This window comes from Vipera ursinii (genome assembly GCF_947247035.1).
Source record: "Vipera ursinii genome assembly, chromosome: 2".
Classification (NCBI taxonomy): domain Eukaryota; kingdom Metazoa; phylum Chordata; class Lepidosauria; order Squamata; family Viperidae; genus Vipera; species Vipera ursinii.
The window spans coordinates 96,531,290-96,546,934 of record NC_139513.1 but is presented as its reverse complement, the minus strand read 5'-3'; the positions used below and the strand labels follow the sequence as shown (position 1 = coordinate 96,546,934).

The 15,645-nt window shown below is 40.1% G+C and overlaps 1 protein-coding gene across 1 annotated transcript; it reads right to left on the bottom strand.

Moving 5' to 3' along the window:
• Positions 1-12,385: 12,385 nt before the first annotated feature.
• On the bottom strand, positions 12,386-15,351 carry DUSP1 (dual specificity phosphatase 1). The gene is made up of 4 exons (XM_083354122.1): positions 14,826-15,351; positions 14,382-14,530; positions 13,959-14,178; positions 12,386-13,464 (listed from the first exon to the last, which is right to left on the bottom strand). Exons 1-4 carry the CDS (start codon positions 15,193-15,195, stop codon positions 13,094-13,096), a joined length of 1,110 nt encoding a protein of 369 aa, XP_083210248.1. The 5' UTR covers positions 15,196-15,351; the 3' UTR covers positions 12,386-13,093.
• Positions 15,352-15,645: the final 294 nt, after the last annotated feature.

Below are 15,645 nucleotides of genomic sequence, written 5' to 3'. Positions count from 1 at the left end.
ATACCCACAAAGACCAGAAACATATTGCAATGATTTCCTTTGTGGCAACGTATGAAAGTAAAAGTTGGACTTTTAAGAAGCACAATCAAAAGAATATTGATGCTTTTGAAATTTGTTGTTGATTTTTTTCATAAAATGGAAGAATGTGCACTTATGATTTGTGGTATTGATGATTAGGAAAAAATGGGTAATAGAAAAGAGTGAAATTTCTTTTGTAATTATAAAGAAATAACCTTGTAATTGTACTGATATTTGCTGCAAAGGAAATCAGAGGTTCTTTTCTTTCTTTCTTTTCTGCTTTTACTTTTTATTAGTTTGGTATTACGGTAATTTTCATGCTTTCTGAAAAAATCTTCAATAAAATTTCATTATAAAAAAGAAACTTTGCTGTTGGAGACAATTCGTGAAATTATCATGGATAGCTAAGAAAACAAAGAATTTGTCATCAAAGAAATCAATCAGGATCAAATTATTATAATTTGGACAAACTATGTGAAGACCCAGTTCTTTAAGAAGTCTATCTTGCTGGAAAAGGTGAGAAAAAAGAGACAAAGAGGACAATAGCAAGCAACAAGAACTCAATTACACCTATAATGGGTTTACCAATGGAAGACTTAAAAGACAAAATTGGAACTGAATCTCCTGAAGAAAATCTGTGTAGTTGTTGAGTTGACACAGACTTAATGGCACATAATCAAAATCATGCATATATATATATATATATATATATATATATATATATATATATATATATATATATATATATATACACACACACATACACACAGTATATATACACATATATACATATACACATACACACACACACACACACACACACACACACACACACATATATATATATATATATATTTGTTTGTTAAGCATTCAGAATACACTTGCTTAGTCCCAGACTCGGGACAAATCTTATTTCCTGTTTCAGCCTAGCCCAAGGCCATCTACACGCAACAGTGTCCTTCCTTCCTTCCTTCCTTCCTTCCTTCCTTCCTTCCTTCCTTCCTTCCTTCCTTCCTTCCCTTCCTCCCTCCCTCCCTCCCTCCCTTTGTTGTTTTAAGCAGTCCACATTTCAAAAGCACAGGAAAAGAGGCAAGATTCAGCATTTTGCAATTTTTATTTATTTGTTTTGCAGAAGAAGGCAGACTAAATCTATTAACCAAAAGTATTCTGGGGTTGGCTTTTCTGGGGGATATAAATAATGATCAGATTTAATTAACGGTTGGTTGGGAAGTATCATAGCTACATACCTGTGGAATGATATCTTTATTTCCTTCAAATTCTATTTCCAGAAAAACATTGAAACATCAAACATCTTTATCCAAAAGCATTCATTTGATGAAAGGCAAGAGCAGAACTAATTTCAAGCATGAACTAATTCCTTAGTTTTCCATTAGGATCTCCCTTCTGCTTCTATTTTCTAGCTTTATCTTGATGCTTTTCCTCTCTCTTACCCATCTTAAATGAAACGTGATACACTTTCACATGAAAACATTTCCACAGCCTTCAGGAAGATCATTTCATGCCAGGAATAGAGCAAGCTGTAATTGGGATGCAACCCGGATGACTAGCACGGCCTCTCAGTGAGTCTCTCACATACGTATATGTTGCCATAAAAGATCAGAGTGACATCTCTTGATCTAATAGTAGGAACCTGAATGGTGCCCATTCAGCCATCTTTTTCCCTTTCCCTTTTAATATATCCGTCCACCCTTATCTCTCCTATCACCATAAGTCCATCTCAAATTGCATGTTACATTCCAGCAGTTCATGGAATGGATTAGTCCTGGTTAAAAATAAAACCAACCCAGATGTATCATCCTGACATCAACAATCTCTGGAGTTTGGACACAAACTATAAACAAAATGATGAAAGGAAATTATAAGGACCATCTGTTTTCACTTCTCTGTCTCTCACTATTGGTCTGTCTGTATGTACACACATGAACGCACACATAAAAGAATGAATAACATTGCACAGGCTCAGAAGGCAATAGATTAGATTGAGGTGGTATCTTTGCTGAAGTGACAAAGGATAAAAATGGCTATATCATATGATAAAATGATGTTGTTCTTGCCTTCAAATTTCACTCATCTTCTTACTCTCTTTTTGATTGGCAGGAAAGGATATCAGTGATTACTTATCTGCTACCTATTGTTTTTTAAGAAGTAGATGATGGGCTGCACATCTTAGAAAACAGTTATGTGTATCCATACGATGAAGGTGAGGATTGTTTATACATAAAATAACTTGACCATGTCCATATTAATTTAAAGGCCCTATTTCCAAGTAGCAGCTTTCTCTATTTCCTTCTTTTGAATGTAAGCTTAATGGTTCAAAAGAAAATCAGGTCAGATATGTAGTTTGAATATGTGTCAAGTTATGTGTTTCTTCATCTGATTTCATGTAAAAGAATAGAAGCTGAGCAATATACACCATCAATTCAATTAGTCTTGGTTTCTTTTATGTGTAGCTAATAAACACAAGTAATAATAACACAATAATATATTAAAAATAAAATAATATTAAAAACCAGGCTCACACATTATATTAAATTACAGTTGTGCTAAGCATGGCTTGCTAAAAAAAATATAATTAGCTGTTTGCACTTAGTGCTTGTCTGGCTCAAGCCAAGAGATGACACAATGAGATCCAATTGATTCCTTCCCTAAAGGTAAAGATAAGGTAAAGGTTCCCCCGCACATGCATGCTAGTCGTTTCCAACTCTATGGGGCAGTGCTCATCTCCGTTTCAAAGCCGAAGAGCCAGCGCTTGTCCGAGGATGTCTCCGTGGTCATGTGGCCAGCATGACTAGACGCCAAAGGCACACGGAGCGTGTTACCTTCCCACCATAGTGGTCCCTATTTTTCTACTTGCATTTTTATGTGCTTTTGAACTGCTAGGTTGGCAGAAGCTGGGATGAGTGTAACAGGCGCTCACTCTGCTATGCGGCACTCAGGATTCGACCCGCCAAACTGCCGACCTTCTGATCAACAAGCTCAGCGTCCTAGCCCACTGAGCCACCGTGTCCCTATTCCTTCCCTAGGAACCCCCAATTTAGTGAATCGTAATTTTGGGGTCCTTGGGGCTCCCTGAGCTTGGTTGCTTTCTTGCTGATGTTTCATTAGCCAAACTAGATAATATCATCAGTGCTAGTCCTGATGATGTTACCTAGTTTGGTTAATGAAACATCTGTAAGAAAACAAGCTCAGAGGCCTGGACGTTCACAGGTTCACTTCAAAGTGTGACAAGCCAGCCCCTATTGCATTGATAAGCCCTCTTGCTCCTTTTAAGGAATCATTTCAACCCTGCACTACAAATATCCTCCTTTATGGGTACTTCCAGGACTGAGGCTAGAGTAAATCTGGTTTCCCACCTTATTCCAACATCTTCCTCATTGCAGCATGCAGGCACCAAACAGAATGCCCCTATAAGATAAATCCCTGATCCACAATTTATTTAATTACAGCTCTGCAAGGTATTGTGTTTGGTGTAAGAGTACTAGGACTGCACTCTTTAATAGGATAATTGTTATTCTGGGAAAGAGTATGAAGTAATATATCTGGCAGTATGTAAGCTCTCCCAAACCAAAACACTAAGAAAGACCAGGACATGAAAAGTAAAGTTTTAAGCCTTCTGGGACTATTTTAAACAGGTTCTCACAAAGGCCAGTCTGCTCTTAGGTGAAGTGTGTAGATTGTTCCCAAGCGGGACAGTTGAGAGAAAGTATTAGTGGATGATGGTATATGGCAGGGGTGTCAAACTCCCAACATCACGTGACATGTCGCGACGTATCATGACTTTTTTGCCATTGCTGGCAAAGGGGTGAGCGCGGTTTCACTATGATGCATCCGGCCTGCGAGCCGGCAGTTTGACACCTCTGGTATATGGGCTAAACAACTAATTCTGAATTCCCTCCCCTATTATCCTAGCACTTCCTAGTATTGTATTGAAAAAAGGCTTGAGTCAATCAAGGAGAGAAGCAACTAATCAAGGAGAGAAGCAACCTAGAACTAAGAAGAAATTCCCTGACAGAACAAGTAATCAGTGGAACCACTTACCTCAAGAAGTTGCAAATGCTCCAATGCTGGAAGTTTTTAAGAAGAGGCTAGACAGTCACTTGTCTGTGATGGTATAGGTTCTCCTGCCTGAACAGGAGGTTGGACTAGAAGACCTCCAAGTTCCCTTTCAACTCTGTTATTCTATTCTATTCTATTCTATTCTATTCTATTCTATTCTATTCTATTCTATTCTATTCTATTCTATTCTATTCTATTCTATTCTATTCTATTCTATTCTATTCTATTCTATTCGTTTCTGTATGTGGATTGGGAACATGACATTTTATCTTTTCCCTCAGTTAGCAAAATGTCTGCTTCTTACCTGTGCTGCAAAATTCATTGATATTCTGTTAACAACCAGTTGGGTTATGCACAGTAACGTTCAAGCTGATTAAACTGAAATGTAAGGGAGAGGACTATCCCAGTTTACATCTAAGCAGCTTTTGAAGCATGATACTTCTTTGGATGGAAAAATAGTTTTTTTTAAAAAAAGGAAAAAGGAAAAAGGAAAAACTAATCATAGTGGAATGACATGAAATGTCTGAAAGGTGGCAGCTGATTTAAACTGCTTTTAACACTTTAAAAAAAGAAAAAGCTATGTTCACACAATACACTGATCCAAAATAGTAGTAGGTGAACCCAGCCAAAAAGTTGGTGCCCTCAGCATTAACATATTTTTTAACACTGGCTTTTTTTAATCTTATGAAATTTGATTCTTATGAATATACATATTATTTCCTTAATTGGAAGCTTTGGAAATTTATTTGAAACAGAAACATTTGACTCTTTCAACTTGCATTGGGTGTCTGCTAATTGATAATAGCACTTATTACATATAATGATCTCAAATCTGTGACAATGTAATGCATCTGCAATGCAATTTATTTCTAAGTGAAAATACTATTCACACTTACTAGAAATAAGCCTCATCATTCACTGTGGAGGTTTCTCCTGGGACAATTTATGTCCCTGCCTTGCAAATTCTTAAGATACTCTAGTCTCTTTGTTGGTTGCTGCAACAGATAATCCTCTAGAAGTGGCTAATAAATCAAAAGGAGTTGCTGTTGAAAGATGCTGCAGAGCTGTTGAATGGTGTGCACACTCCAGACAGAGCAGGTCAATTGCCTATGATATCCACTTCCATTATACTTTTTCCTTTTTCGGAGAAACCCATCAATTCTTATACCTTGTTTATCAGAAAGTGCAGACAAGCTTAGAAAGTCAGGAGAATCCATTAGGAAATCAGTTGAGTATTTTTTTCCCCTATGGGTACTTTATTTTTTAAACATATTTCCACAGTGGTAGGAATATTAGCTGAGTTCAGTCATCACTCAAAACCATAAAACAAAGTTTACAAACTTCAACATGGGTTTGCACAATATGTTTACCCAAAAACCCCCTAAAATATGGCTTAGCATTAGGAAGACTGTAATAATCTTTATATAGGGGGTTGACATAATTTAACTCTGGGCATTGGTCCCATAAAATAAAGTATTGCCAGATTTTTAGTAGAGACAGAAGCTGGAATGAAGGCAGATCCTTCCAATGTAATCTAGTGAACAGAATGCTAGACTGGGGTTGGATGGAGATTAGTTCAGATCCCCATGGAGCATAGTGATTAATTTTGGACCAGTCACATTTCCACAGCCTAGCCCAGACATGTCAAACACAAGGCCCGGGGGCCGGATCCGGCCCGCGAAGTGGTTTCATGTGGCCCGTGAAGCCATGCTGGAAACAGTGAGGGAACGGCCCCCACTGCCTTGGCCCTGGCCCAGAGACCCTCCTTCTGCCAGAAACCCTCAGATCTGTCCCACTCCTGCCCAGGCCCCCATAGGCACCCTTGATGCGAACGATGTAGAGCTGGCCATGCCCACCCAGTAGGTCTTACACACCCTAGCCACGCCCACCCAGTAGGCCACGTCCACCCTGGCCATATCCACTCGGCCCCCTAAGGGCAATCGCAATGCTGATGCGGCCCTCAATGAAATTGAGTTTGACACCCCTGCCCTAGCCTATTTAACAGACTGTGATTGGGAGAACAAATGAGGGGAACAATTTCTCTAAGGAATTCAAGGTTTAGAATACAGAATAACATAGTTTGGAAGGGACTTGAAGGTCTTCTAGTCCAACCCCCTGCTCAGGCAGGAAACCCTATACCATTTCAGACAAATGGTTGTCCAGTCTCTTCTTAAAAACGTCCAGTGTTAGAGCATTTACAACTTCTGGAGGCAGGTTGTTTCACTGATTAATTGTTCTAACTGTCAGGAAATTTCTTCTTAGTTCTAGGTGGCTCCTCTCCTTGATTAGTTTCCATCCATTGCTTCTTCTCCTGCCTTCAGGTGCTTTGGAGAATAGCTTGACTCCCTCTTCTTTGTGACAACCCCCTGAGATATTGGAACACTGCTATCATGTCACCCCTAGCCCTTCTTTTCATTACTTTAACTTTCATAGAGAAGAAGCAAGATATTCATGGAAGAAATAAATGTGTCATGATCTATATCCTTTTCCCCAACTACATCAAACCCATTACATGTGTTTAAAATCTTTTCTAATCTTAAACAAATCTAATGCAAGCTATTTTGTTAATTGTGATTTGCAATGTAAAGCTGTTACGTAGATCTAGGCTGCCAAATCCTTTTGATAGCTAGATGGCAGCAAGGGGATACAGAAATCTTTATCTGCTACCATTTAGCTGTCATCTCAGTTTATTTCTTCATAAGACTTATAGGGCTGCCCACCTTATATAAAATAGCCAAGGGCAGCCCCATGGACAGCATAGTGCAGTAATCCACCCAGCATCAGGGCATGAGTAACGGTGAACAAGTTCTCCTGTTCAAGGAATGGCCACAATTGGCATATAAGATGAATCAGTGCAAAGCTCCCCTAGTCTTTACTGCCACCTGCTTCTTGAGAAGAAGCCACAAATCCAGGGGAGTTTTATTCCACTGAGAGTTAACAACGACACCAGGTATGGGGGAGGGGGGATCAAAATCCTAAATCCATTCTGTCTGGCTAAGGTAAGTCAGAGCTGGTTCCTCCCCAGTCTGCTTCTCACAGCCTTCAGATGCAGGGTAAGTCCCTGAATGGTATTGCCTAACCAGCCAGGGAAGTAAATATAAAACAGAACATTGTCTGTTTACTAATAATACTGTACCCTGTGCCACTGAATAACCTTGTCCTGGTAATCCTACTGTTTACTAATAATACTGCACCCTGTGCCACTGACTAACATTGTCCTGGTAACCCTACTATAATGAAATAAGGGAGGAGGAGGAGGCTGCTTGTGTTAATTCTTAGTGATCATGTAGATAGATTTTCTCTAAGATATTCTGTTCCTAACCTGGTCCTTCCAACAGAATACCCATTGCCTTTGTAGTGGGGTTCATCCAACTTGCTGTTAATTGTACTCTTCTTCTTTTCCTTTCCACCTTCCCCAGAATTACAGACTTCTCAAGAGAGATGGGGTTTTGCATGAAGTATACAAAATATGATTATTTGAATCTGAACGTTTGTGCCTCAAGTGAGAATTCTGGATTAATTTGTTCTAAGGTCCATTTGTTTATTTTCATGGGTACCTGTGGTATTCTCCAGCACCAGTGTTCAAAATCATTAATACACTAATGGGAGAAAAAGTAGCCTGGTTTATTCTGATTTCCTTAGCAAGAGCTATGTTTAATGATGTGGGTGGAGGTACCAAATAAATGGCTCAAGCTTGTGCAGAGGTGTCATTCATTGATTTGGATTTGTGTACTTGATGGTTGGGATGTAATTTTGTTTCAACCAATTACTTGTGGGTAAATTTAGATACTTCACAAATGGGCATCAACAAACTAATACGTACACAACGTCACAATGCAGAAAGTTAAAGAAAGACATTGTAATATTGTGAATACTTATCAAATATATATGCATGGGCATATATGTGGGCAAATGCACAAGGTGGGACTCATATATTAGATGTACATTTACATACTAAAATTCCTGGTTAAGGATTCCAGTGTGCTTGTTTTCAAGAACCTCTTACTGTGTGTTAAAAATTTGCCTGCTCTTATACATTTAAATGGCATTCCCCCCCCCAATCCCTCCCATATGTTAAAAAAAAAAACCACAATGTTTATTGCTAAGCTTATATGTGTTTGTAGCACTGCGTGGCAACCAGCTCATCCTGAAGCAAGTTCCTGCCAACACCAAGAGAACCTTTTTCACCCTTTCATGACAAACTGTTTTATCAGCAACAGGAAATGATGTTATTGCCTTCCGCACAAAGGGGGAAACTCCTAGTTGTTTTCATGGGGATATAGGCAACTGTGTAATAACAGTTATACACACATTGGCTGATGGATAAATTGGGGAAATAATAAATAAACAACAATTATAAAAAGCTGTTGGATCACAATCAGAAAGATTTAACATAAAAAGCCTTTACATAAATGCTAGATGATGCAATACATTTTAATAATCAAGAGTGTTCTAATACAAGAAGCAGAGCAAGCACTTACAATTGCGTGTAAGCCTGTATGTATACTGTTTCTTTCTGAAAGGTTAGGGGTACTGAGAGCCAGGGGGGGGAAAAAGCTGCTGAAAATAACCTTGGCTTCCTTATCTGTGATAAATCACCAAACACAAATAGCTGCAAAATCTTTTGAAAATAACTGTTTTGGCTTATGCTTCCAGAACACAATTTGTAATCAGCTGGAGTAGGTTCAGTCAGGACTATTACACTATGTCCCAAACTATACTTTTGTGTGCCCATCATCCAGTACTGGCTTAGACTGAAAACTTGGTTTGACTGCCAAGTAAGAAATGAATTGTTCTGCGAAATGATAAAACAATTCTCTTTTCTACCCTTTGCTGAATGAAATCTCTTTGGAAATTCCATTAAACAGATTTGTATCAGCTTTCTTTAATCAGACAAATCGTGGTGGATGCCAAGTTGTATTTTTCCATTGACTGTGCTCAGTTTAAAGGTAGAATCACTTTGCAGGGCCCATACCAAAACAGAAGACGCTGTTTCATAAGAAACATGAGGGAGGGAGTGGAGTGATGAAAGGAGCAATGCGAAGAACAGTACTCATTCCTGCTCTTTTTAAAACTTATTTGCTTAAACTCCACTTTGCAAACTAATATCTCAAAGCAGCTTGCATTAAGAAGAAGACTTGATGCATATAGTAACAAAACAGAAAGGTAAGAGCAACAGTAAGGTCTTCTGGGAGGAAAATGTTTGCAAACAACAAAGGAAGACAGCGGGCTTCCCAGAGACAAAATTCTCTCAGTGTGGTTCCACATTTAAGAAAGTCCTGACCTTCATGCCCAGGGGTCAGGCCTTTGCTAAGGAAAGACCACAGAACCCAATCTAGTTGAATTGTATGCGTTCTGAACTATGATCAAGGCATCTTCCAATACTCTGAATTCACATATTGTGCTAAGCATTATTGTGGGGTTGGTTTTGGTTTAATGTATTGTGTAAACCTAATCCTAAACCATACTTGTGTTTTAGTGTAATGTACTGTACAGGATGCCACCGGTCAGAGAATATCGTCTGGTGGCCCCCAGGGGGAGGTCCTTCTCTGTGGGCGCCCCAGATTTATGGAATCGTTTGCCGGTTGAGCTCCGGATGGCGCCCGACCTTCGCTCCTTCCGACGTGATCTGAAGACTTATTTGTTCGAACAAGCCGGCCTGGCCTGATGGGGGATGGGTTTAGGTTTTATTGCTATTTTAAATGTATTTTAATCTACTGTTTTAACTTGGGCACCTTGTTTAATTCTTTTTTAGTTTTTGTATTCCTGTACTTTTATATGTTTGCCCTGTTCACCGCCCTGAGTCCTTCGGGAGAAGGGTGGTATACAAATAAAATTATTATTATTATTATTATTATTATTATTATTATTATTATTATTATTATTATTATTATTATTATTATTATTATTATTATTATTATATAGTATAGTGACTTTGTCAGTTAAACGTATCTAAATCACCCACAGCCTACAACACAGTTATAGGAATGTTAACACAGTGAATGAAGATAATTACGGTTATCTTCCTGCTTTACAGTTACGATCAGAAGACATCCTTAATCATATTTTTCTCAATTAACAAAATTTTCTGATTCGTGACACTGAACTGTCAACTAACCAGGTGGACTAGCTTCACCCAATGCACTAAACTAAAATATTGGTTAGTTTAAGGCTCAGGGTATTTATTCTGGATAGAATATCTGATGTTATCTTTCAATGTGATTTATTTTTACAATCAAAGAGTGTCACTGATAGAGACTTAGATCAAATTCATTCAATTTATGGCTGTGTGGGAATTTGGAATTCTGAAATTCCTGAATCTCTAATGTCAGAAACTTTTGTTTATTTTTATTTACATGTGTTTGTATGGCTTTAAATGTATGTTGGGTGAAGAAATAGCACCTAATGTTAGCTTTTTCACTCTATATGGTTCAAGATATTCATAGACAAAGCTTTCTAAAGGAAAAATCAGATGAATACAGGAATATGTTGGCGATTGTGATACCTTCCCCCCCCCAATGTAAAAGTACAATTTTGATCAATGCTCATATTTCTTCTTAGATATCAGGGCATGATTTTATAAGAGATCCTGTCATCTAGTCCAGCGATGGAGGGTCCTTACAGACCACGTCTGAACTCTTCAGTCACCCTGCCTTGTTCAAAGAAAATTTCAAAGGACTCTATTAGCATCTTCCATTTGCAACCCTCCAATATTTCCTGTATTTTTCATATTTTTTTACTGAATAGCATCCGTTAAAGAAGAAATGGCAGGTAGTTGTGAAATTCCTACTAATTAGCTGCCAGTACTGGATTCACACATAAATCAGAGTGTATTTTAATAACTGCTTGCTGAATCAGAATAGGTGGGCTCACAACGTACAAAACCAAAAAATAAGTTAATCTTCTTATACTTTTTCTGTAAAAAAATATATTATGTAAATGCACCTGCCCACTGGAATTAACCAGGTTTTGCATATGTGGTTCAGTAGCTTCAATTTGTGATAGGTTCATACAGCTTGCTAAATCACAAGAAAATCACAAAATGTTATATGATTTAGTCTTCTGTAAACCCATTCAGTATGGTTTTAAATCATGATTTGTGACTTAGTATCACGTGGGAGCCTAGACTTCTGAAGCTGAGAAATAAACCATTGCTAAATAAACCATGGCTTAACATGCCATGTGAATAAAATATTGCAGAGAAGAAATGGTAATGTTGGTCCACAAAACCTCTCTGAGATCATTCATGAAATGTTAAAGTCTCTTTCCAGCTCATTTATAAAATGAAAACAATAACCAACTTACTTCCAACGTCTGAGTGAGATTGGTCAACCAAATCACCTTCCTCTCATAGGCATCCCTGAGGCATTCTTCTCTCCGAGGCATATCCACAGAAGACAAGCATCATTCAGTCACCAACAGGACTGCAATAGCAGCACATTTTGAGGTGAATAGCAGTGTCAACTGGAAATGACTCTGAATTCTTATGGAGAAAAAAAAACTTCAAAATAAAAATGGGTTGCTTCAAGCATGATCTGTAAAAATAGTACATTTAATGAATTGTTTTACCCATGTCTATTTCCATGGCCCAATACTCAGACAGGCCTTTAGCCCCTTTTTTTTCTTTTCCAGAGAACTGCAACTTCTGGAGAGAGAAAAAAGCGGGGGGGAGGAAGTTATTATAATATGGCCAAGTCTTTAAAAGGATTTTAATGGGAATTGTGTGCTGCATTTTGGAACTTTCCTAATGATTCGTCTCTGGTAGTAAGCAAGAGTTTATCAGAAAAGGTAACCATTAAACCAGGGATATACAACATACTGCTGAACTCCACCTCCCATCCTTACTTAGATATCTGAAAGATGATAGGAGCTGCAGTCAAAGGAATGGAATGCTTTTCGTCAAATAGTCATAGATATTTTCATATGATTAACATTGGCCAGGCTAATAATGTAGGTCATCTTAATAGTGGCACTGGATCTCTTTTCCTCCTTCTCATCTGGATAATCCACAGTCAGATCTGACACTAATCATCTGGCTGACATCCACTGCTTAGAAGAACTAATTATGTGTTTTTCTTTCCTTTGCCGAGTACAAGATATCATTTCTCATCTTTTCTGAATGGGAATGAAGGAGTGTTTTTAGGGACAACATGGATTTCCGGGGTTCTGTCATGATTGTGGGAAGGACCATCTTGACAAGAGTCCATCAGCTAGCAAGCTAGAAATGTCTGCTTTCTGATCTTGCCATTACTAAGAAAGAAAGGGGGGGAAACGTTTAAAGGATTTTTTTTAATAGAAATGTCATAATTTATTTGGTTTGTATAAAAGGCATAATTATTACAAAACCTGTCTTCTTTTATAAGAAGAAAATATATTATTTCATATCATAAATAAATTCAGCAAGCATACAGCCACTAGCAACCAAAAAACCCTCACAATACTTCTTTGTGCTTTCCATGTCAGTGCTTTAGAAACAGTTTTAAGATGTTTTTGTAGGATTACAGTACCAAAAAAATCCCCACCTGAGGTATTTTGTTTCTTTCTTTTTTTAAAAAAAAGACAAGAAAATGAAAATTCAGACTTGAAGACAAACACTCATTGCAATTACACGATAAAAAATAAATAAATACAAAGATCTTCTTGTACAAGGGGACAGCATGCCCAGAGAATGAGAATTCTGTTGGATTTGCTACTGAAACAGCAAGGGGAAAAAGACAGTAATGGGAATTTTTCAGGAGTAGAAAGCAAAGTCCTTTGTGCTTTGTCTCCTTTGTGGGCATCCAAACATTGGTCAAAAATGCCTCTCTGTCAAGATCATCTATCAGAAAGAACCTCGCTTTCTGGAGTCAGAAATGTTGATTTGCTGGTGATTCTGTATTGCTTTGTAGATGTAACAAGAGGAGACCCATGTAAATTAATAAACCTCCTCCTAAAGTTATTGCACTTTTCAGGTAACAAGATGTCAAGTCTTTGTACACAGTCAGTTGGCACCTGCCTTTCAACAGCTTGGAGATGTGGTGATGGGGCTCTGAAGATAGTTAAGTGGATTGGAAGTAGGATGAACAGGGATGGAAACAGGGAAATTGAAGACAGTTGTAGTGGATGCTCCTCTGTCCAATGCAGACATAGCTGGGCTTCCAGCCTCTGCTGAGCAATTTGGAGCAAGGACCTGTGACTCAAACTGCAACAGCTGGCCCATGAAGCTAAAGTTAGGGGAGATGATGCTTCTTCTCTGTTTCACAAACTCAAAGGCTTCATCGAGTTTGACTTGGTTGGTCCTCATAAGATAAGCAAGACAAATGGTGGCAGAGCGGGAGATTCCGGCTTGGCAGTGGACAAACACTCGTCCACCATTGTTTTTGATGGAATCTGTAACAATGAAGAAAACATAAAGCTTAGCACATCTTTTTCCGAGATGCTTTGGCCCGAAGGGAGAATCTTTCCTAGCACCTTAATATTCAGCTGGGAAGGGAGACCGAGGCACAAAGGAAGACAGCAATGATAGGTTGGGGATGCACTGTCTGAACATGCAAGTAATTTATTCTAATTGGCCACTTAATTTTTGCTGAAAAGGCTACCTTGAAAATGCTGTCAGCGTGAGAAGGGATCAGATTACTAGCTACTCTTTACAACACCCTCATCACTGAATTCAGTGATGTCACGCATGAAGCTCTCAATGTTCTTTGCATGTACAGAACTATTGTCCAAAGAAACTCAAAGCATCAGCACAAGTACAGATATATTTTAATTGCTGCTGTCTTAATCCCCCCTATCTACCAAAGAAGGCTCCTAAAAAACTGGCACGCGGGACATTATAAATTTGGAATCCAAATGGGACAGCTGCAGAAAGAAAAAGCATTTACCTATGAAGTCAATCGCTTCATTAAACCAGCAACTGATGTCAGCTTTGTGGTTGTCTTCCACAGGGATGCTTTTGTACTGATAGTGCCCTTCGAAATGGTTAGGGCAGTTTGCAGAGACATTGATCAAGGCGGTGATCCCCAAAGTATCCAACATGTCTTTTCTGGAAGCATGATAGGCACTGCCTAAATACAGGAAAGGTAGGATTTCCACTGGACCACCCTGAAACAGAGAAGAACAGGATCTGTTAAGCCCCAGTTAAAAATTGCCACTATTCCAGAATGATCATTCTCATCATTAGGTGCCCTTGTCAAATACAAATTGAAACAACTTTTACATGGGCCAATGTAACCCATCCCACCACCAACACACCCACACCCACACCTCTCTGGCCACCTAGCCTCCTTTGAAGGATGTCAACCGACCTGATCATAGAGAGGAGTTCCACAGGAGCTGCAGTTGGAATCGGCACTGCCAGGGGCGACGTTGGTGCTGAGCGGCAAAGTGAGGCCTTTAGGAGCAGAGGGCTTGGTGCACAGCTCAGGGAAGGTGGAAGAGAAGGCTTCGTAACCTCCTGGAAGAAAATAAAAAGAGAAATTAATATATTTGTTAATATATCTGGAGAAACAAAGGCAGTTCCCGGGGCAGGCTTCAGAAGACGGGGGGGGGGGGGGGAGAAGGTGGTGGCAGTGACCAAGCAGCCCCTCTGGAGTCGGGCGTCCAAAAGAGGGAGCGGCTGTTAAGTCACAGCTTATCAGCCGTTCTTCTGAAAACTATGGCTTCCCTTTAACTCCAGATTCCGTTTGGGTCGGGTCCGGGGGGGGGGGAACCCAGAGTGAAGGCGATCTGAATCCGGAGCGAAAACTCACCCTTGAGGAAGCAGATGCGGGCGTCCCGGGCTTCCCTGCAAAGGGTGTGAAGAGCCAGGTGGAGGGTGCTGTCCCGCTTGGGGGCCTGGAGATCGGCGCTGCGCTCATCCAGCAGCACCACGGCGTTGAAGAGGCGCTTGTGCAAGCGGGCGCGGGCTTCCTCGTTGGGGAGAATGTGCTCCAAGCCCACGGCGCCCTTCGCCCTCCGCCGGACGATGGTGCTGAGGCGGACATTGCAAGAGCCTCGGACGTGCGAGGAGTTGAAGGCGAAGAAGGATCGGCAGTCCAGCACCAGGCATTTGAAGCCGGGCTCTTGGAGCAGGTCGCGCAGCGTCTGGCAATCCAGGGCGCACACTTGCATGTTGACCATCGCTCGAGTCAGGGCGGACAGCGCGGAAGGGCGAAAGACCCCCTTGGTCCTTTCGCTCTCCCTCCTCGGCGCCTTTTTTCACACTCCTCCGCTCGGCTGGGTTTCTTGGCAAAGCAGCCTCGGGTGATTTATTCCGTTCGGGGAATTTCTTGTATTTTTTCCCACCGGGAGACGAAGAAGCTTGCTTTTTTTTTAAAAAAAAAAATCCGGTCTCCGCTGCTCTGATTCGCGGGCTGGTGTAGCTCGGTTGCCGCGTTTCGCTCGAGCTGAAGCGTGTTGTTGCTGTTCCGAAGAAGCTGACTTGCCGTTTGCTTCGCTCAGCCGACCGGCTCGGCTTTTATACTATGGGTGAGGCGCTTCTTTCTTTCTTTCCTCTTGTTTTTTTTTTTTTAACCTCCCCTTAAATGAATGGAGCTGTGTCACGTGACCCGCCTCTCGCCGAAGACGTCA